The sequence below is a fragment of the Corvus cornix genome, chromosome 5 (genome assembly GCF_000738735.6).
Source record: "Corvus cornix cornix isolate S_Up_H32 chromosome 5, ASM73873v5, whole genome shotgun sequence".
Lineage (NCBI taxonomy): Eukaryota > Metazoa > Chordata > Aves > Passeriformes > Corvidae > Corvus > Corvus cornix.
In genome coordinates this window covers 16,045,896-16,068,445 of record NC_046335.1, presented here as the reverse complement: position 1 = coordinate 16,068,445, position 22,550 = coordinate 16,045,896, and the positions used below count along the sequence as shown (strand labels likewise).

The following is a 22,550-nucleotide window of genomic DNA, read 5'->3' as shown; positions in this document are numbered from 1 at the left end:
GCCTCCCCATTTCTCTGCCCTCTCCAGCCCCTGTCAAGCCCTGGTCAAGGGCTGGGCCATCTCTGGCCACATGAACCACCTGACCCAGCGTCAACAAGCAGGGTGGGCAAAGCCACATGCCCAGAGGCATGAGCGCTCTGCGGGAGAGAGGGGTTGCATTCCTGTGGGAAGAAGGGGCCCTCCCACACCTCTGATGATGAGGCTGTCCCACAAAAGCCAGGCAGCCTTCGGCTCTCCATGCTTCAGCCAAAGCTGAGGCACTACACGTGTGCATCCCTGTACCCCCAGCACACTCTGTGGATGAGGCCGCAGGGGCTCCGGGGCCCAGCGCGGTGCCCAGGGGAGCTGCGCCGGGAGCCAGGCCCCCCCGCCCAGGCTGCAGCACCCCGCACCAGTCCACCTCCAGCTTCCAGGCTCCAAAGCATAGGTGCTAAATTAATGGAGTGCCATGGAGGTTTCAGTCATTGGGACACGGTCCTTCTAGACTGCTTTTTTTGGATTTCAAAGCTGCTTTAATCACCAAAGGAGCATCTCCAGAACTCACTCTTCAGGCCATTGCAGTGACCACAAGGCCTCCATTAGCCTTCAAGACCATCAATAGCCTTAATTTGCGACCTAATTATCTGTTTTCTCACATTTAAGTCTGGCTATTAGATCACTGGAAAACAAAGATTCAAAACAAAATCACCAGAGTACAATTTACAGGAAAGATAAGCATCAGATTGACGACATAATTTTCTTTTGGCAGTGAATTAGTGCCAACTTCAGCTACAATGACAGGCAAACAAATACTAAGCTTAAGACAAGTATCCTCACTAATTCTGCATGGTTTGATGGATTCAGATCATCAAAAAAATTTAATGGAACACAGAGAAGCTCAAGAAAACCCAGGTTCTGAACCTCTTCCCACAAGGCTTCTCAGTTTAGATGTGAAGATCCATCCTGGCTGCAAAACGCTATCAACCTAACTTCTCTCTGCATAAGCAATCTTTCTGATGGAGCCTGAGCAGCATTACTAAATAGAATGACAACATGGCTTAACTCAGAGACTGTTCTGCTTCAAGTCAGAGCTTGCTCTGCCTTTCACTTTAAAGAGACGAGATCTTAAGTTCTCTGCTGACAGAGATTGGATGTTGTCCTACTTAGATGAGAGAGAATATTTACCAGATTTAAGGTATCTTGGGAGATAACAAATCGGAGTAAACAAAGCCATTCTTTCATAAAATTAAACAAGAGTCCAGAGAGGGGAGCAATACGTCAGGATATGCATCACATAAAATTCACCAAATGAAGTAAGTAGCATCTTAACCAAGCAAAAAACTTCAGTGTTCCACCAAAGTGTACTTCTGGTATAAGCCACAGCAGGTAGGATAGACATGAAGACAGATGGCCTAAGCTAGCCAAAGCCTGACTTCCTAGTTGAGGCTGTCCTGATAAGGCAGGTCCTCTGGCTCTGCCCACCACACATGCTGCATCTGCCTGTCCCAAACTTGCTTAAAGGGCTGGCTGCTACTGGAGGGGCTGTTCAACTCTGCCTTGCCAATAGCCATTCCTGTAGGGCCCAGTAAACATGCAGCTGCACAGTGAGTTGGCCCAGCTCACTGATTAGATACAAAATTAAATGACCAAAATAAACAAACCTTTTTTTTTCCTTAAAAAAAAAAAAAGTAGTTTTCCAACTCTCCTGTGGTAGACTGCACAAGGTGGGGTCAGAATGCAGTGGGGAAAATGGGGGACAGAGCAGGACTGCCCGTTTCACAGCCAAGTCCCAATTCTGGGGAGTGCACTTAGAGTAACTTACAACTGAAACCCACCCACGAACACGATCAACGGAGGCTGAGTGAAAAGCAAACCAGCAGATACTAAACAAGTGACAAAACAAACAAGCAAAACAACTAAGTCTGAGGTTTAGGACAAAGAAAAAGAGACCAGTGCCTAAACTTTTTTTCCAACATTGTAAATTAACAGCCTACACACATGACTGACTGAACAATCCTGCCCACATTCATTCTTTCCACAGCATAAGAATAAAGAGGAATGAATCACCTGGGGATCCATCATCTCAATTAAATGCAGGGGAGGGCAGTGGAATTCATGTGACATTTGTGGAGTCCAACATACCCTCTGGGTGCAGCATTTTTATGTAGGTGTCATTTTATAAGTATTGGCAAGAATCAAGGGACACTTTAGTAATAAATATATTCTCTTGAAATTAAATATTGCTTAACCACATGTATTCTGCAAATATATATTTTAATCTTTAGCATACAGTTGGAAAAAAGACTAGAAATTAAACTTCCCCACTCCTGGATTCATGCCCTAGCCACCGAGTTGTAAGATTACAGCTCACCTAATGAACATAATGAAAGCAAGGTGAAACAGTTTCATAAGTAAGAAGCCAGAGACCACCAGCCCAGAACAGCACAAAGGTTTATGGGTCTAGCACTCTCTTGAGAAACGAAAGATGCAAATTCAGTATTTAATTCTTCACATCTGTCTAAGAGCTATACACAAAACCTGAAAAGAACAGGAACAGGGGGGAAAAAAGCATGGCAATGTATTCCCCTGCATGGTTTTTAAGTAGTCCTGATCCCCTGATATGTAATCTAAAGACACTTGGGCTCTCCAAGAATAACTTATCAAGGTACACCTCGCTTCTGGATGCCGGGACAGCTTGGACACCCAACTAAGCAACACTGTAAAAACTAAAGGCACATAAAGCAGCAAAACTCAATGCATTCAGCAAGTATCACTGGGAAAAACCTGAGCCTGCTGAGATCAGAAACTGAGGGTTAGGACTGCAAGGGTCCAGCTCCAAGGTGCGGGTGCTCACAGGATCATTTAGATGGGAAGGCACTTGACAGCTGTGGCCCAATGGACGTCCCGAGATCTTTTTCTTCTCCTGCACAATTACAGCAGCACTGACTGGAAGTGTGCATTGTAGGAATGGTCATAATATCGACCTTTTCACTCTTATCTAGAGAAATGCATCACATGAGACATCGTGCATGTTTCCACATCAAAGGAGAGTTGCAAGACAGCTTAATTAAAGATGGCATTTATTTCAGACTGCTGTTTAATAACCAGAGTGATGTGAAACAGCCAGGAATCCAGCTTCATGGTATGCATTCAACAACAGTGAACAGAACAGCTTGAAACGGCTTACAGTTATACCTGCTGCTTTAGCAGTGCTCTTGGATACAGCAGGATACAACTTCAGTAAATATAATGTGTTTTCAGATGCTAATTTCATCCCATACAGAGGGAAACTGTCTAGCTATATTCACAACTTCCTTTGGAGTTTTGGCTAAACCATATCTCTAATTACTTGAAGTGCTCCTAAAGAAGATGATCTAATTAGCTACTGCTGGCCTGTGACAACACTTAGCTGTTAATTCACACAGAACATTTAAATTTTACAAGGCCATTTTCACACGGCAAAAACTGTTCTAGGTACAACTGAACCTCGGACCTAATTTATATGAAGATTTAATGCCCCAGTACTTCAACACAGTTACTACTTTTCTACCTGCCTAGATTTCCCAAAGCCTGCCGCTCGATAGGAAGCAGAGACGCCCGGCCGCACACGGCCGCCTCCGCCGGGGCAGCTCCTGCTGCCCGCACCTGCCCTGCCCGCACCCGCGCTGCCCTCCCCGCGGCCCCCGGTCCCGCCCTGGCCCCCCGCTGCCGCTGCCCGGCCCGGTACCTGCCTGGAGGGCGCCGCCGCCGCCCCTCTGCCCGCCGGAGCTGCTCCGGGACGGAGCTGTCGCCCGGCGCTCTCCCCGCTCCTTCCGTGCCGCTCCTCCCGTGCCGGCCGGCCCCGCCTGCCCTCACAGCCGGGCACTGCCGCCCCGCCGCCCGCTCGGCCCGCCAGGTGCGCCCCCGCCGCGCTTACGCACCGCGCCCTATCGCGGAGGGGGAGTTTCCTCGGCCGCCTGGGACTCTCCCTCCTCACCAGAGCTACTCGCTAGGGCAGACTTACCTCTCAATGGCTGCCCGTAACTCTTCTTTGGCGCTTGCTGGACCATGACACCTGCAAAGTCGGTGCCGGAGCTGCGCCTCGCTTTGCTAGAAGCACAACCAGGCTTCTGTTTTAGAGAGAAAAAGCGATTTTTTCATGGTTTACAATGTTCTCAGAAAATTGCATGTCCAGTTGGAATATGGGTCCGTGTTAAGTTAAGCTTTACACGGACACGTGAGAAAGCCCCTGCCACGAGAGTGCCCAGTTTGTAGGGTAATTTAGCGATAACACACAGATGATTGGTTCAGAACTTTCAGCAGGAAATTCTGGTTTGGAAATTTCCTTGCAGGAAGGAAAAGTTCTGTGAGTCTCAAGGTGGTCTCTCCTTGATTCTAGTTTTTGATAACTGGAAGTGCTAAAATATCCCAAGAGGCAAATATGAGTAAAAGTGGGGGCTGGATTAGTAGGAAAAAGGGTGTATTTCCCCAAATAAATGTTCTTTACAGTCTGAGAGCATTAAAATTTCTAATCACTGAAGTTTTGCACTACAGTTGCCCTAATAGCTCTTGATTTGCAGTCTTTGGTGGATTCCCCATCCACTGAGACTGTAGTTTTTCTGTTACGATGTTTTAAATTTTAAATTAAATAGCACCACAGCTCTGCTGCTAAGTAAGAATTTCATGCCTGTCATCATGCAGTGTAACACAGCTACTTCAAGCTCCAGAGCTGTAAGGGCAGAGAGACCCTCTGCCAAAAGCACAGACTCATAAATTTTGAGCTAACAAAGCATCTCTGTTCATCTCTGCACAGAGCCTGTTGCAAATACTGGGTTATCACATAGCAGAGAGGCTCTGACTCCTGCTAATGGAACTCATGAGATTATGCGTGGTCACTGTTTTAAAGAAATACCAGTAACCTGATATGCTTCCAGAATTATTTGAGTCCTCCTAAGCTGCACATTAAACACACATTTCAAGGCATCTAACTGAATTAATTTACATGACCGAACAGCTTTATTTTCACTGTTCACAGAAGTGTGTTTAACTACTGATAAGGCCCTGTATGCAGCTTGCTGCTATCAAGTTACCTTGGCATTGTCATGCTCAAGGGTTTTTCGGGCTCTCAACGACTTCCAGTCCTGTCTGAATGGCTCTCCAGCTGCTGGAGTTGCAGTGCAGTAGCAGCCATCCTTTGAGACTGCACGTCGCCTCTGTGGTGAAGGAAAATACATTAAAAACAGTATTTTAGACAAGGCAGTTAAAGGAAAAAAAATCACTTTGCAATATGACCTTCCTTCTTTCATCAAGGCAAGACTGTGTCCTGTAATTTGAGGGGGCCCATTAACACATCCCAGTGGCGCTTTTGATGGCTTGGACACCTTTCAGTCTTCTTTCAGCTGTTTGAAAATTGGGAATTTTGTTTCAATAAGCACAAAATTCAGCTCCGCATGGTAAGGGATGTGGACAACCTGATCTTATATGGATAGGGAGACCATTACTGTCCTGTGATTTTTTTAGTTGGGATGGGAAACAAACTTCCCCCCTTCCTTAAAAGATTTTTGTTCCAAACAAATCTAGTCTGAAGATCAGCAGTGAAACCAGTTTACATCTTTTCTTTGCTCCTCCAACCTGCTCCTCAGTCAGCTGCAAATATGTTCTTGCTTCCCTGCCAGCCTCCGGGCAGCATCCAGAGTGCCCCATGCTCTGCTGTATCTTTCTGTAACTAAACCTCGCTTGAGAAACCTGGTGATATTCCCCTGCCTCACTGACTCCTGCTGTCGGCCCCCCTCTCCTCTGGTGATCATTCCAGACCGTCACTGCAACCACACATCCTCACTAATTCCTGGTTCTCTGCAGCTGCTCTTGATCCTTATGTTGCTTCCACTCTGGGCACCACTGGTACTAAGACCAAGCTAATAAACTGGGCTGCTTTTGGCTGGCTCTGCCAAACCACAGCACTCTCAGCTCCAGAAATGCAGGGCTGAAATACTTGAGCAGACCCACGCAGGGCCAATAGAGGAGAATTTATTAGTCTGGGCTATGCTTCACCTCTCATATTCCCCAGTGAGGCCTGTCTCATCTGTTTTGAACCTCTGCACAGCAGACTTTTTCACTTGTTGCTGAGCCTGTTTATGCTATTGGATTACAACTTCCCAGTGTTTTTCTTGTTGAAAGAGGAGTAGCCAGAAGACTATAGAAAGTAGCTACAAGCAGAAGTCTGTATTATCATCTCTGGGCCTCAAACCTTTAGGAACTGGACCTGGAATAATAAAAACCCCACGTATAAATACTGACACAAATCTCGAGTAATTACTTACATCTGCAAACACTTTCAAACAGATTAAGACCCTTTTTCTTCACTCTGTGCAAATGCTCCAGTGAACAAAGTTTTCAGCAGGAATGCTGATAGAGGCTGCAGCTTTGTATAAATCTGGAGTGAATTCTCCCCTGTGATCCTTTGCATCAGAAACCTGATCCCACCACCTGTGCACACTTACAGACATGCCAACTTCCATGTTAAAAATCAATAGGTTCAGAGGTTGAATCAATGTTTGCACAGAGCACACTGAAATCTTTTAAGCACAAAAGTGGAAAACATAATTGCATAGAACTTCTTGCCTAGTTTATGAAGAATTACATGAAATTAAGCAGCTGATGATTCCAAATAGCTTTCCCAGCTCTCTCCCAGCTGAGAATCCTTTGGAGCAAGCAAGCATCTAACACTACTGCTTATGAAATACTTTAGTTTCAGAAACTAGCATCAAGTGATGTACTTATGATCAGAGTTAAATTCCAGTATATATTGCAATAGCCAAGTGATGAGCTCAGCCGTCAGGACCTAAAAGCAGGGCGTTATCAGGACAAGTCCAGCACACAGCCTACAATGTCTTATAGCCAAACTCCATGTGTAACCACTAAATTAAGTTTTCTGAGGCAGAGATTTTTGAGAGGAAAAAAGGATTTCGCAACTTAGATTTCAGTGAAATAGCAGAGTACTTTTCAGCTGAAGTCCCTACGCAGTTAATACACCTTCGTTACAAACAAGTTCTGCAGCCAGAGGATTTTACTACCATTAAAGTTTTTGCAGCAGTAATCTTTGTCCCCTGAGGTTTTTTTGAGAGAAACATGAAACTGTTTCCTCATCCTCCTTGTCCTGCTCTCAGCTGGAGCCTGTTTTTTTTTTCCATTCCCATCATAACCTTTGGGTTTAGCTGACACCTTCCCTCCTCTGCCACAGATGCTGGGTGGGGTCCACACACTTCATTATAGAAAGCTGCTATAATTCAGTCCATGACTATTATTTTTTATTTTCTCCTTTTATCAAATGCATGTTTAACGTCGCACTTTCTTGACATTACCTGTTGTAATTCTGTCCACCATCTGAGACTGCAGCCAGTTGCCTCCTCCCACAGATCTGCAGAAGGACAGCTTTATTGCATAATGTCCAGTACCATTTGAAAATATTGCTACAATGCCTAGACAAGCAATTACATGGAGGTACTTTGCTGTTCAAATTAGACATTCTCTTTACCTCATTCAGATTTGATGTACTGTGAATTTGAAAACAGTTTTGCTGGCTTGTTATGTTTTGCCTTATGCTGTAAGGCAGATTTTCTTTGCACACACACATCATTAATACATTCTGATAATAAATCCAAGTAGGGCTCATCCTTCATGCAGCAGAACACTTTGGTCCTGTCTCTCCACAGCAGTCCCACATCTGTGTGAGCTGCAGCAGTTGCTTCTGGGCCATGGCTGCCAGCCCCAAACTATCCAAAGGCAAGGAGAGGTTCCAGGGTGGATAACCACTGAGGCACAAGGGTGCTGCTCTGGACAGGCCATCAGTTTCAGCCTGGAGTAATGAACAGGAGTAACTGTGGGTGCAGGAGCAAACGGTTCTGTTTCCTCCTCAGGAGGCATTTGTTGCTGCGGCTGATGTAGGAATCCAAGATGATTAATCCAGTAAACTCAGGAGGCATTATAAACCTTTATGTGTAGTTGAGAAAAGCATGAAACAGAGCCAAGGCATGCTCCTTGCACTGTTTTCTAATTGCATCCTTTTCTTGCCTGACTTCATTAAGAGCCAGATGCTCTTAATCTGGCACAGGTTTGGGAGGTCATTGTCACACCTACTGAAAAAAGATAAGATTAAATGTTATCAACATATTGACACCTTCAGACGTTTTCTAGAGCTCTTATACCTGGAAGACTGTGGGTAGGTGGTGCTAGCCCAGCTTTAAAATGAGCTTGCTGCATGCAAAAATCAGTGGGTATATCAAATGATCTAAATGTCATTTAGATCCAAACAATTCCAATAGTTTCCTCTTTGATTCAGTGCTGTAAGACAATTTATTTATACAGTCTGCAGTTTAAAAATTGCATTTTCAGGGTTAAGGATAAAAGAGAAAGTTAGAACCTTATCTGTTGCTGATTTCAGGAAAGATATGAAAGATGTGTTATCTCAAAAGGTTCAGTCTACCTTTTAGTGCAGTAGTTGGACTTGGTTCAATAACAGGGTTTCAAATTATTCCCAAACCTTCATTGTTAGGGGGAAAAAACCCCACAACAAAACAGGAAAGACCTGTATCAGGAAAGGCTGTTGTATCACTGAAAAAGGGCCCATGGAGCACCTGAGTCTGAAATATGCTTATTTATTATAAATAATTTCCATGGCGTCACATTAACAAACATAAAAGGTCACAAACTCCTGTATTTGAAGGAAATGTGTTTGACATCTGGGATCTGGCAGAAGTTCCTCCTGTGGGATAGATTGTTTGCGCAGAGCTTTATTGAAGAATAATATTAAGAATGAATTACAAAATATTAGTGTAACCTAGTAAGAAATAATTGTATTTTACAAGCCAGAGACATGATAGATCTTACAGAACTATTTCAGTTCATCTGATTCAAAAGCACATCAAGGAATGCTAGCTGTGACCAGTTAGCAGTGAAAATCTGTGGGGCTTAAATGCTGCAGTTAGAAATTGACTGAAAGGAGAAGTCCAAATGCAGGCAATGGCTTAAACATATGTCTGTATTTTCGTATTCCCCTGCTCTATGAAGGGAGTGAGGAGGGAATTGGCAGGGAGCCTCAGTAGTTGGGGAAGCTGAGGGCTGCGTGGGAAGCCAGGGCACCCCTGTGCACCCCCATCCAGTGAGCAGGGCGGCATCCCCAGCCCCAGGCATCAGACACCTTCGTGGGGCTCAGGCTGGGCTGGGGCTGGGGGGGACACTAGGCCTGTGGGGAGCTGGAAACTGTCACTCCTACACTTTATCCTCTCTCCCCTCTCTTACCCATGCCAGTGAAAACCTTACAGGCACAGCCCTTTCCCTACCTGGGGAATGTTTCCTGGGCTGTTTGTGCAGCCCAGTCTCCCAAGGATATGATCTCCCACTAGGCTGGGATCATGCAACCCTGTGGGGTACTTCTGGGCTGTCTCCCCAAACACTGTTACAGTCCCACTTGCCTGTGATATTGCCCAGAAATGCCTCTTTCAATGTGGAAGAGGGGATAGGAAGCAGCTCTCCATGTCCTCCCAGTTTCCTCGGGGCCTGGGACCCTGCCTGTCCAAGCCAAGGTCAAACACCTGCCTAGCCCCTTTCCTCCCTTCTCTCTTTTTGGGACCTCAAGGCCAGGTGCTGCTGCCCTGCCCTGTATTTTCACACCATCATCTCTCTAGAGTCTGCTCACAGCCTCAGGGCTGGCCTGTCTCCCAAAAGCAGACACAGGCCTGCCCAAGGACGAGCAGATGTTCCTATCCCCGGGAAGAAGAGGCCAGCCAGGTGTCACCCGCACACAGAGCAAGGGCAGCACACAAAAGGTCCTTTTCCTTGGTCTGAAAGGGACCAAGTCAAGAAAAAGGCCCAAAACCACAAAAATAATTTATTGTTTCCAGTTGTAAAAAGCTTTTTTTTTTGTCTTCTATTTTCAGGTGAAAGCAAACCTCATTTACCTTGCTGAAAGAGGGTGATGACAAAAAGCCATTACAGAAATCACTGCAGTTTAAAGCCTGCTGGCCCCATGGAAGTGAGGGAGCTGGGAAGAAGATCCATGGAGGCCCATGACTGGTCCTTCACAGAAGCTGGCATGCTGTTCTTCCAGCTAAAATTGCTTGGTTCAAAAGGAGACAAACACTAACCTCCAAGCTAGAGTTTTGGGCACATCCCTCAGGAAAAGGCAAGGTACTTAAAGCCATTTAAGAAATGACATAACTAGAAACAGAAGCTACCAGCCCTCTCTGCCCTAATTTTAACACTTTAACCCAGCTGCGGGTTGTTTTGCTCTGTTCCCAGGTAAACACACCAGTATAAAGCACTCTTAAGGTACAGGAAATAAGGGAAAGCCAACCTGCTGCCCACACTCCCAGCCTTCCCTGTGCAGAACTGCTAGCAGCACTGGTTGCTCCTCAGCCTTGCACCCAGAATCACTGGGAGGTGAATGTGCTATAGCCACAACCCTTGCTGATATTACTAGGGATTGTAGGATAGGAGCAAGGATGCACTCTCACCCCAAAGCTGAGGATTTGCATATTTAACCTCTGTTTAGTTACATACAAAAGTATTCAGAGAGGAGAGAACATGCAGCCCTGCAGAGACTGCTCTGCCAAACAGACTGAAATGGGTTACAACTTGGTAAAACTCAATGATATATCTGTGTGGATGGGTGCAGCCATCACAGACCAGTGTTTTACCAGGAAGTTTAACAGCTGAAAACTGCAGGTTATTTATTCTTGACAGTATTTTCTTGAGAGATTATTTTCAAGAATCCTGAGTAAGCACTAGTAACTGTAGGTACAAATACTTATTTGCAGGACACAGTATCTTTATTATGCTATTTACCTATACTCCCCAAGCCCAAAAGTTTATATATGTATGATGAAGGCTTGCCTTCCATGGTGAACAAATACCTACTTGCCTCAAGTACTTTCAGTTGTCACTATTGCTTTAACCCTTAGTTCTATAAAAACTAGATTGTATGGTAGCAAGGAATTCAAGTGTGAAAGGTTAATTATTTCACTGCAGATCAAGGATTTAACTTTAAAACCACATGCATTTGTATCCAAGTGACATAATGAAAAGTGTGGTGGAAGATGGAAGGTGCAGTCATCCAAACAAACAAGGGTTTATTAAATTGTTTTTTCAAGATCTTAGAAAACCTAAGCAAACACTTCTCAGCCAAAGCTGTGGCTGTTCCTTTGCTAAAACTGACTTGGTGATCCCATGAGTGACAAGGATTTTCATTAGCAGGCAGATGGAGGATGTGTTTCAGTACTGGATTTTAGGGGGCCTCGATGATGATTTTGGAATGGTATGGTGAGTGAACTGTGTCAGAGGCCAAGAAAGGAGGAATAAAACAGGCTAGAAAGAGAAGAAATAGGAATGCAGAAATGCTGTTAAAGATCAGCAACCAGCCGCCGTTCAGACCAGTCCTTACAAACTGTGGCACAGGCTATAAACATCATTGTGAAAGAGCTGAGATCACACATGCTGTCCTAATGAGTTACCGGCGTGAGAAAGTGTTCACCTGTATGAGACAGGGAACTGCTGTCTGACTTCCTGGAAAAAACACGTAGGGCTCATTTTTTCCGTCACTGATTTGGATATGTGCAGGCTGACACTGAGGACAGTTTAACAGCATTCAGCAGTACTTGCAGGCCTAAGGAGGAACTGGTGCCACCAAAAACAGAGAGGGAGGAGAAAGCAGGCGTTCTGGTACACAGAGTACAGCCCATGGGACTTCTCAAGGAAATACAATTCATAGCTTACCCTTAAGGAAGTGCAGCAGGAGGTTAAATCCCTGCAGGGTGTAAGTTTTATAGCCCAGCAAAACCCCATCTCTCCAGCAGTGGAGTGTCCTTTACCAGCTGGCTGGGTAGCACTGACAGGAGACTAAGTGCAACCTACTTCAGGTTTGTCCACATTTGTGAGTCAGCTTTGGAGAGATCGTTTCCTTATCCACAGAGCTCTAGTCCCTTGGCTGGGAGGACACTGTCAGAACAGATTGGTCTTGCATTGTGAAAAGAGCAGTAGAGGGGAGGGGATCACACTATTCAGTCCCATGTGCAACCCCATGTAAGACAAACATGGCAGCATGTGTAATAACAACAACCTAAAAAGCAAATTCTAAACAACTAGAGAAAGAAGGATAAAGTGACTCAGGTGTGGAAACCTCGTATTGGGCTACTTCAGCTGTATGCCAACAGTAAAGTCAGAGCAGCTGTGTTTTCTGAGGTGTCCATTCTCTACCCCATTGAGTGGAAAACCAGCTCCTTGTTACTTTCACTCATAAGGCCACTTCTACCAGGGCACCCCAGAGTGGACTGTAGAACCGTAAGTCTTTGATCAAGGGTCACACCTGCTTTCTCATTTTCTTTGGGTAGTTCTAGAGAGTTGCTTTCTTCTCCTGAAATTTTGCAGCTCAGCATTCCTGCACTTGGCCACTACTCTTTCATTTTGCATGTGTTCTCATTTCAGTGTAATTTTTCTTGAGCATGTGATTCAGAATTAATGTGTTTGTAGTGTAGTGAAGGGAAATGACACGTACTCGTGATACTGGGAATGAGTGGCGGCACTTCCTTTGAGTGCATATCAGCTTTCTGAGTGGCCTGTAAATCATCACAAGCCCGGCGAATGGCGTATTACCTACCTCACTTTGCAGCGAGTTACTTGAGCGATAAGAATGTGAGGGAGCAACTGTGTGACATAAGTTCCTTCCCTTTCCACAAAGCAAACCAGAGCCAGTTTTGGCTGTCCTTGCAAATTGCTGAAATAAGAACATTCCACCTGCAAAACACAAACCCAACCAACAAACTCAAACCTCATTAGGCATGGGTCATTGAGTATCATGTGGGTGGAAAAGCCTTTGTTGTACTGAAGTCATAAGATATGTAGTGCAGGCAGGAGTGAGAACTGGCCACTGGTTAATGATTTATATATGAGGAAACCAGCTCAGCCTGAATTATCACTACTTGTTATGGAGACAAGTTTATTCTTCCAGTTGAAAGCCAAATTCTGGCCGTAGCCTCATGGTCACTTTACAAACCCCTGCCTTCACTGACTCCAAAGACCCAAGACAACTGGGAGAGGAGTATGGCACCATGTCAGGCTGGGAGGAGAGCTCATCTCCTGGGATGGTCTGCGAGCACTTCCAAGGCATGCAGCCTGTACACCCTCCCATGCACCCTCCAAACGTGCTGGATAAAGCATGTCTGGTGCTCAAGGGGGAGCTGGGCAAGGGAGCCATCCCCACCCTCAGAAGCAGTGACCTGCTCCAACCTTCACTGGACTTGCAGGGGAAAGAAATGCCTCAGATAGGTCAAGCTCCTAGTATAGATAAACTAGTATTACACAAAATGTTAATGTGAGCCTTATCACACATAAACTCCCCAGGAAATGAAGGTAAAATACACACATGTACCTCCAAGTATGGGCAACTGTACAACATAGAAACTGGGAAAGAAAATTAGCCTCTTGGAAATTAATTACATTTTGCTTTGAAGTTTTCTCTGCTACTGCCTGTATGTCACTAGTGTTTATGACCAGTAGATGTGCCAGTGTCACTGATCCTCATTCACCTTGCTTTCCAAAGAGGTTACATAATTCTGTCATGAATACTTGCAGTGATCCTATATGAACACCACTAAACCAGTTAATGATCAAAATAAGCTAGAATTCAATTATAATTTTTGTTAGAAACGTATTTATTTTTAAAAAAACTTTAGAATAGTCCCTATTGGTGTATTCAATTGGTGTATTCAATGCAAATTGTTCACGAGCTGTAGAACAATGCAAGACTTAAAAGCTCATTTCCTGCTAGAAATGAAGTAATGTTTATAGGCTAAAGGGACAGGATGAGGGACATTGAAACTATCCATTTAAAATTATAGTACAAAATTATTCTTAAAAAAAAAAAAAGAAGGCTTCAAAATATAACATGTTTAATAACCTAGACAGGCTGCAAGTAAGAGTTAGGAAAATGACTGTTTAAGCAGCAACACTATGCAGCATCCTTCGAGCTGGGCAGTGAGTCCTCCTCCTTCCACCTGTACTGGCTGCAGGATAAACTCTTGGTATAAGGTGATACTATATGTGCTATACCTAACATTGTACTAAGAGGTTTCTGGTATCTAGTGCATCTCATTAGGTGACAGATTGGCTAGGGCATCATTTTTTGGAAAAATGATTCTGCGTTCAAACACATGAATGTTGCCCCTCCCCCCCCCATTTTTATTGAAGTGACTGTTAGTATTTCCCAAGCAGAGCTAAAATGCTTCATACAGCAAGAGATCTGTCTCAGAGATCCTGCACACAGAGAGCATTCTTTAGGACTTCTACATTATCTTGGTGTGTCCTCCCCTTGCCTCTGGCCATGCTTGATTCTTTCTTGGCTCGACCATCAAACAGCCATTGTGTCTATATCCTGATAAGGATCAACTGTGCTTAATCCTGCTGTGGGAGACAAGGGTGCAAGAGGTCAGGGAGTGAATTCTTCCTTTTCCAGATGTTGTGTGGGATGTCTTAATTTCAGAGCTATTTATAGGCTACTTGGGCAGTTATCTTTCTAAGGAGATAATCTCCTTTTTAATATTTTGTGTTTCTAGTTGATTATTTTTGTCCATGTCAATGACATCATAACCAAAGCACTGAAGGTTAACTAATCAGAAAGTTCTTTTTTATTGACCTTCTGGTTCAATTGTAATTTTATCTCTCTGTAATTCTCTTGCATCCATGGGTATGACTACACTGCTGTGAACCGAATGCTGTCACTTACACCATTGTTAACTCACACCAAATTGGACTGGGTAATTCCAAGTGAGCACAACCCTGAGGAAAGGCAAAGGGATACACTAAACCTTCCTGCAGGTAGTATGTGAGCAGTAGGTAACAGCTTGGTCCTTTTAATTTTGGTAATTTTAAATTTTCCATTTATACAGATGTATAAATGCAGTGAGAAATTTTGCAGACATTATGATGTAAACCTCCACTTGGTATCATTCAGAAGTCAGTGAAATTACCTCTCCTTCAGCTCTATGTCTCTATGAGTTTTGTTTCTTCACTGACCTGGGGTGTAGACTTGGGCTAGCAGATCTTTCTGGTCACTGCAGGAGCCCAGGGATCTCTGTTGAGCAGCTGCTGTTGTTTTGGAAGCAGTCAGGTTTTCTGTCCCCCTGCCCTACTTGAATGGCATCAGATGTCATGGTCCAAAGGATTATTTTTAAATGATGAATTATATTCCAGTATTCTTGGGGATACTGATTTTAATAACAAATCCGTGTAATCTTGGCGGGCCTTCTTCCTTTTTGTTTGTATGTCACATAATCTACAAAGCAAGTTTACTAACCAAAATGTTTCTGAAAAACAGGAATTTCTCATGAAGACTAGGGAAATCTCGTCCTGGATTTTTGAATTGTGTTTGCATTTTGTGTAGGCAGCCAAGAAACCCCATGCTCTGAAGATTTTTGTCAAAAACTAACCTTTGTAGCATGTTTCACATCTTGGTTGGAGAACATGTGCAGCAAGTTGCTGATGAACAATCTCCAGACTAAGGTCCCAGTCTGAACAAACACATGCACATGCATTACTCAGAACACTGCAGAATCTTAAGGAAATCAACACAGTCCCTCATAGGTTACAGACAGGAACAAGTCCCATGAATGATGTGACTATGCAAAGGCTTGGGTGTAGCTTCATGTTTTAACAAAACAGAATCAAGTGCCTGGGCTGGCCTTTGAAGAGCAGGAGTGAGGAATCATTCATGGAAACACATCAGTGAATGTCTTGAAATACCAGAAGAAATTTTGAAATGTTAAAGGTTATCTCAGGAAATCTCAAAGAACCCAAGGATAGGGCCTACAAAGAAAGAGATATTGCAATCATACTGTTATTTATTTACAGAAGAGAAGCTTTCAGCTCTACTCTAAAAATAATACATATCTGCTTACATTTATACCACTGACACTGAGATTTGAGACTTAAAATAAAACTGGGCTAAATCTAGACCTGAGGTGAGGTGTTTAATGGTCACTGACTTCAGCATGATGATGATCACAATGAACTCTCTCTGACTAGGGCCACATACTCTGTTTGCAAATTGGAAAAACCTCATCCAAGGTTTGTAAAGCCTAAGGATGTATTGCATAAGCATGTCCTTATCAGACTTCTTAAAAAGCCTTGAGACGATCAAGACAACATAACAGATGCCATTTCCGGAGAAAATAGGGACTTAGAAGAGCATCTTTCACCTTCAAAACGAAGGAATTGTGGGGTTTTTGAAATCCTGTTTATGAAGCCAGGCTCTACCAGCAGGCTGGGCAACCCCTTCAGCCATTCACACCTAATACTTTGCTGTAAGGGTGCTTACAAACATGGCAGTGCAATTTCCAGTGAAACACATTGAAAGCTTGCACAGGTGGTAGATGCATAAGTACCTGATGGGGAAATAATGACTCTGCCTTGGATATGAGACGAGCAATTGAGGTCAATCAGGCCCTAGAAAAGATGAATAGCCTACAAGTGATCTCCAAAAAGCAAAATAAAAAGTGTTAAGTAGTGCCAGAGAAGAAGTGGAGCTCACTCAGCATGTGCTTGCAGTGCATGACCATAATTAGATCATTTGTCCAGGACAAACCCCAAAGGGAAAATGAGTGACCTCTGGGATAAGGAAAAGGGAATTGAGACTGAATATTTCAGGAGTTCTTCATTGCTGAAGTGTTTCCTATAGATCCCTTTGCTACTCATATACATTCCTCAATTCTTACACTGAGGTTACTGCATCATTATTTACTTCCTGGTGTAGAAGTTGTACCCAAACTCTCCCTCGTGTGGCTTCACCAGTATTAGTTGAGTTACCCAGGGGGATCAGCTTGCAAACCACTAGAGGGATCTCCGAAGTTTGAGCTAAGAATGGGAATAGGTGAGATTTCCACATCTGATGTGCACAGTTAAAATCTTCAGTTACACTCTGCACTGAAACAGGTGAGGAAAGAGGCAGGTGCAGATAGCAGTCAGCTATCCCTGACATCCCCACACAAATACCTCTGGACCATTACACTCCCTGTTGCACTGACCCTTCAGCACGTGTCACCTTTCTGGGGCAGGCTTTCTGCAGAATCTCCAAAAGTCTAGTTATGGCCATCATCCTCAGTCTTCATGCATGGCACCTGCTTTGCGGTTAAGCTATTCAAAATTGGTTCAAAGACTTAGAGCAGCAAAAGGTAACGAGTGTAAATCACTTGTCTGGACTTGGGTCAGATGAGGAAACAGAATTTGCTTGTGCCATGTTGTCTTACAGCTCTTTGACTTCCAAATGCAGAGCCACACTACCACTTCTGTAGCTTCTGTAAATTCTCTTGTATACAGATATGTGTGCAGTGCTTTACACATACACAGGGAAGATTCTAAGGACACTTGTTATCTTTTCATTGAAAAGCATCAGTCATGCAGATTAACACCAGATGAGGGTTTTGTCCATCCAGGATAGAGATTTATTTTGACAATAATGCCTGTCAGGATTGAATAACATTAGGGCATACTTTTATTCCTTTCTTTTTTTAAACATCTTTATGCTATGACATTTTCATTGTGTTCTAATACAGCTACATGCTGCGGAGGATATTCAGTAGCATATTTTGTGAATAAGCCAGACTGGAGAACTTGCATGACCACAAACTGTACTGATTGTATTGTTCTGCTCTAGACAGAGAAAAATTAATATGCAAGTTCTGCTGATGCTGATACCATGTTTACGAGACAATAAAAGCTGTCTCTTCTGAAGGCTAAGTCAAAAAAAATGTAAATATGAATACAGGCCCCCAACTGAAGAGGAGAGAGCTCTGTATGAATGGCCCTGGACACTACACTCAGTGATTGTGGGTGACCAGGTTCTCAAAAGAAGTTTAGTTATTTTTAACAAAGTTATTGTAGTCAGAGAGAATCACCAGTTGAAAAGCAGTTCTGTGGGATCCAGGAAACTCTTGGGTGAAATAACATTTTGTTGTCTGTGTCAAAAAAGTCAATTCCCTAAAAATATCTCAAATAAGCCAGATGATAGGACCCATTCTACTCCCTCTGGCACCTAACCCAACTAGCATGAATCACTTTGTTCATTTATCAGAATAGCTTCTCCTTCCCAATCATTGTGATCTGTATCAAAGATTACTGCCATATCTGCTTTCTTTTACCTTTATTCCAGTTATTGCACTGGCAATAGGTGCTGTTCAAACACATAGTGGAGGGCAGTCTTTCTGCTGAGGACCTATGTTCAAACAGACATCACAGCTGACAGGCAGGAGAGGCAAAGAGCTGTCCCTTCCCTGCTTGGCAAGGGAACAGCTCTGCCAGCCTGAGCAAGCAGAGCCAGAGGGAAGTCACACACACCCAGACCAGGGTCTGTGCCCTGCTCTGGTGCTGGTCAGAATACTGGCCATTAACCATATGGTAAAACTCTTCATGTTAGAAAATCCTCAGCAGTGGGTTAGAATAAAGAATCATTTTCTGAGCAGACCTGGAATTCTGTCTGCTTTTGAGGAGTCCTGGCCTCAAAGAAGAACATGAATATAAGCAGCAGTTGCAAGTTTGCATTTTTAACTTTCATGCTGTAAAACTCTGACATGCATAGTCATCTTTTTTAATTTGGTGAGAATTGCTGTAATACTTGAGTCTGCGATAGTCTATTGAAAACAGACCCCTGACTAGGAAACAGAGAGTTTAGATGTTATAAACTGCTAGTAATTTATTATTTTGAGACTGGCATATATTTTGGCAAAGTTTAAGTTGGCTGGAGTGATAGTGAGTGATGAAAGATGTTATGGCGGTTGAGAAGTGGCTGAATTCCTTTGTTTCCAGACTTTCCACTTTTTTTTTAAGGCGCAGAATGTTTATATAGAAAGTGTAATACTGTTTTATGAGTATTTGCTGGACCCTGCTAAAACCAAGCATTCAAGCTTTACTCTTTTAACAAAGTGTTTTGTTATGAAATTCCTCTGGGTTTTGATGTTTCTGAATTAGGGTTAAATCAGGTTGGTATGTGGGGGCTGTGGGAGAACAGGCCAGAAGTGACAAACTGTCTGGTGTCTAACAGGGTGTGCTTCCACTCCAGGAGGTGATGTGGTGGTAAGAAGAGAGGACTCCTCAGCTAGACATGAAGAAGCCATAACATAGGGGCACAAAAAGGGGATTTTAAGAGAAGAAGAGGGGATTTTAAGCACTGGAAAAGCTGTCAGCATTTTAAGAGTTGGACATCTTCAGTGCAAGACCTTGCCTGTCCCTCGGCTGCTCTCTGGTCCACCAGAGCCTGCATGTTTCCCATGCTTTATTTCCATCATCTGGAACAGGAGCACTTTTAGTCCCATGGTTATAAACTACCATTCCTCCTTCCTGATCATCTCTATTTTTCCCTCCAAGACTGTGGTATTTGATGAGCCATGATACACTCAGGAAACAAATTCTTGTTTCTGATATTTCTCTGCCCATTTCCTCTGCATTTATCTCCTCCAGTCGGCTGCTCATAAAACTCACTGGCTTTCTGCCTTCAGCTTGGCCCACTAAACCCTGGAGTCAGTCTTCAGCCTTTTTGTTTTTACAATACAGGACAGAGCTCTGAGCCACAGCATCCCAGGATGTTGTGGCAGCAGAGAGAAAACCTTTAAATCATTAAGAAATGGAAGCTGCTAAACTCAGTGTTTCATTGCTGAGAGCATCAGGGCTTCCTTCAAGCTGAGTACAGGGAAAAAGAGCAGAGTCTCTACTGATTCACATAGCTTACTAGGAACAAGAGTCTGTTTTCTGACTGTGTCATGCAGTCTGTGTTGTAGTAACTTTCTAAGTCTTTATTCTCTCATTTAATACTCCACTTCAATGAAGACTTCACATAATGCTGCTACTCGGCTCCTAGTTGCTCACATGATAGTCTTTGTAAACTCCTTCTCCCAGGTAGCACTAAGCACTTCCAGTTCTCAAAAGACAACGCGAAGATTATCCTTCCTGTCCTAGCAGTGCTAGAGAGCAAATAAGCCAGTAAGGAAAAAACAAAGCAAAAGAGCTTGTTTCAGACAAATTTAAGAACAAGGCATATAAACCCTCACCTTATTATAATAAAAGACCAAAGTGCCAGTGGCTTCAACACACATTATACCTTCCAACTATACAATTTTAAATTTTTTTTCAAACTGTTAAACATATATATAGATTTAGCTTAGCACTGAGAAGCCTCAGCTGGAATACTTTTCACAGTTTTGGGCACTGCACTTCAAAAAAGATGTGAACCAACTGGAGAGAATCCAGATGAGAGCAACGAGAATGATCAAAGGTCCAGAAAATGTGATACATGAGGAAAGACCAAAAGAATTGGGTTTGTTTAGACTAGAGAAGAACAGTCTGAGGGGAGACATGACAACAGTCTTCAGACACGTTAGACTGCTGCAGAGGGGTAGATAAACGGTTCTCAGTTTCTACTGGAAGTAGGCTAAAAAGCAACAGATTACAATGGAGATGCAGATTAGACTTTAGAAGAAACTTTCTATTGGTTACAGCAGTTATACCTGAGAAGACAATGCCCATGGAAACTGTGGGATCCCATTGTTTGAGATTGAGGTACTGGTATAGTCTGGTCTGCTTTGTGGTAGAAGCATGAATAAGACTGGTCCTGGTCCTTTTCAGCTATTTCCCCTCATGTTAGAAGTGTAGGAGAGAGACTGCAAGTGAAAAGAACAATTTGTATTTTTTGAAGGAATTTGGACAGGTCTAACCTGAGTGGTCTTTGAACAGGAGATTAATTGCAGCCATAACTACAGAGTTAGTATTACTACTTTGTAGCCATTACAAACTGTTTGCAACTATCACACTCAAGAAAACAGGGAAAAATAAAATTCTGATTCTTAATCTGCTCTCAAGTCCCTACTTACGCTGGACACTATTTTGGTAGTGGAGGCCTCTGTCAAAGATCTTGAGTGTAAATAAGCATAAAATCCTAAATGTTGTAAAACACACCATCCAGTGATAGATTTCTGTGAACTCTGTTATATGGAAAGATTTAATACAGAAAGGAACCCAAACATGTGACACTTTGTCAGAAAGCAAAAGATTACATAGTACAACATGGTTTTTTGGAATGAATTTACAATGAATTTTAACTATAAAATAGAATGAAAGAAAAAACAGGTGAAACTAAGACAAATGCAGGGTGAATTGAAACAAAGTGCTTGACTGATAATTCCAGAGATAACTGGGAATGCAAATTAGGACTTCTGAGGTCCCTAGTTTCAATAGGTGAGTTTTTTGTTTCTGTTTCTGCTTGTTTGTCTGCTTTTCATTTATAACGAAAAAAAAGGTTAAAAAAAGGCAAGATTGCAAAAGCCAGCTTTTCCCTCAGTTTCTTTGGTGCTTTCTGCTAAGCAGCCTTGGAGCTACAAAGGTTCACAGTCTTTCACATAGACTCATGCCCTAGAAGTGTTTACAGTGAGAAGAAGAGTCCTTAAAATACATGACCACATAGAGAATCATATGGGATCTGCTGACAATACATCTTCAGATGTCTGCATCCTGGTAGGGACTGTGCATGAAGAGGCCTCCCTGCTCAGACAGGCATAGGTGACCGGGTCTGTGGAAATAGTGATTTGGTCTGGAGCTGCTATATGTACTGGCTTTTGAGGAGAGAGTTCTGCAGAGGAGGAACTGTCTCTTTTGGCTTAGTGTTTCCAGGGCACAAACTCGAGGTTTAGAAGGAGTACTGTGATACGAATATCCTCAGCCGGATGACAGAGCTTCCTCTGAAGTTGATGACAGTGTTAACAGTGATCATTTCCAAGTCCAACTCAATAGTACGGGGCCCCTTCACAGGGCGGGTCATCACCAGAGTAGCACTGATAGGTCCCGTTTGCTGTGCACAAAACAAGAGAAAGCAAGTGAGATTGCCAAAACTGGTTCTTCAAACCTACTGTCTCACTACAGTCTTCAAGCAGCCAAAATAGGTGTTTTCTGTTGCATTGTTTGAAACCACTGCAATTGATGGGACAGAATTTCATTTCAGCATTTGGCTTCTTTTCAGTGTTTTGCATGAACTATCACCTTCTACAGTTTGTAAAGCCTTTGGGAGCCCTGCACATTAAAGTGGCTATTGAACATAGACACTTGCTATTGCCCAAGAAAGAAAAAAGATGAAAACATGGATTTAGGGTATAAACAAGTAATGATACCTGTTTGTTTGTTTGTTTGTTTGTTTGAGGTACTCTTTAGTTTGATGTAAAGGACAGTGTTACTGTGAAGCAGCGAACACCCAGAAAGGGTTATGTTAACAGAACTTGGAGAACAGGTGTTCTCATGTGGATGGGGTCCAGGTTTGTGGTACATTGTGTATGTTAGAGGCACAAACCTCACCCTCCAAAGAGAGCTTTGAATATGCGATAGCACTTCAGAAAACCAGTCCTTCAATAAATGGAAGCTTTGCAATATCTGACCAGAACAGTGGATTATGTGCATTTAAAAATCAGACCTGCTGATGTTAAAACCAACTGCAGTTTGTTTTGCATCGGGAACTTACGTAGACACAGTGGGTCCTGTTTTACCCCAAAACTGGGTGTTTGTTACCTTTGATC

General features: G+C 43.3%; 2 protein-coding genes across 6 annotated transcripts in view; both read right to left on the bottom strand.

Annotated features, from left to right (window-relative positions):
• TC2N (tandem C2 domains, nuclear) overlaps positions 1-6,377 on the bottom strand; it is a 34,966-nt gene extending 28,589 nt beyond the window's left edge. For 2 of the 4 annotated variants that reach the window (XM_019294003.3, XM_019294010.3), the window contains exon 1: positions 3,711-3,831. The gene's annotated coding sequence lies outside the window, so the exon portion shown is untranslated. Of the gene's footprint in view, positions 1-3,706; positions 3,832-3,982; positions 4,089-5,048; positions 5,172-6,278 lie in introns of those variants that run through there. The other 2 variants (XM_010394247.4, XM_019294001.3) reach the window with 2 other exon arrangements.
• An 11,038-nt stretch (positions 6,378-17,415) lies between these two features.
• FBLN5 (fibulin 5) overlaps positions 17,416-22,550 on the bottom strand; it is a 48,582-nt gene continuing 43,447 nt past the window's right edge. For both annotated transcript variants that reach the window (XM_019294017.3, XM_010394259.4), the window contains exon 11: positions 17,416-21,835. In XM_019294017.3, coding sequence (XP_019149562.1) covers positions 21,674-21,835 — 162 coding nt within the window. In that variant the 3' untranslated portion in view covers positions 17,416-21,673. The remainder of the gene's footprint in view (positions 21,836-22,550) is intronic.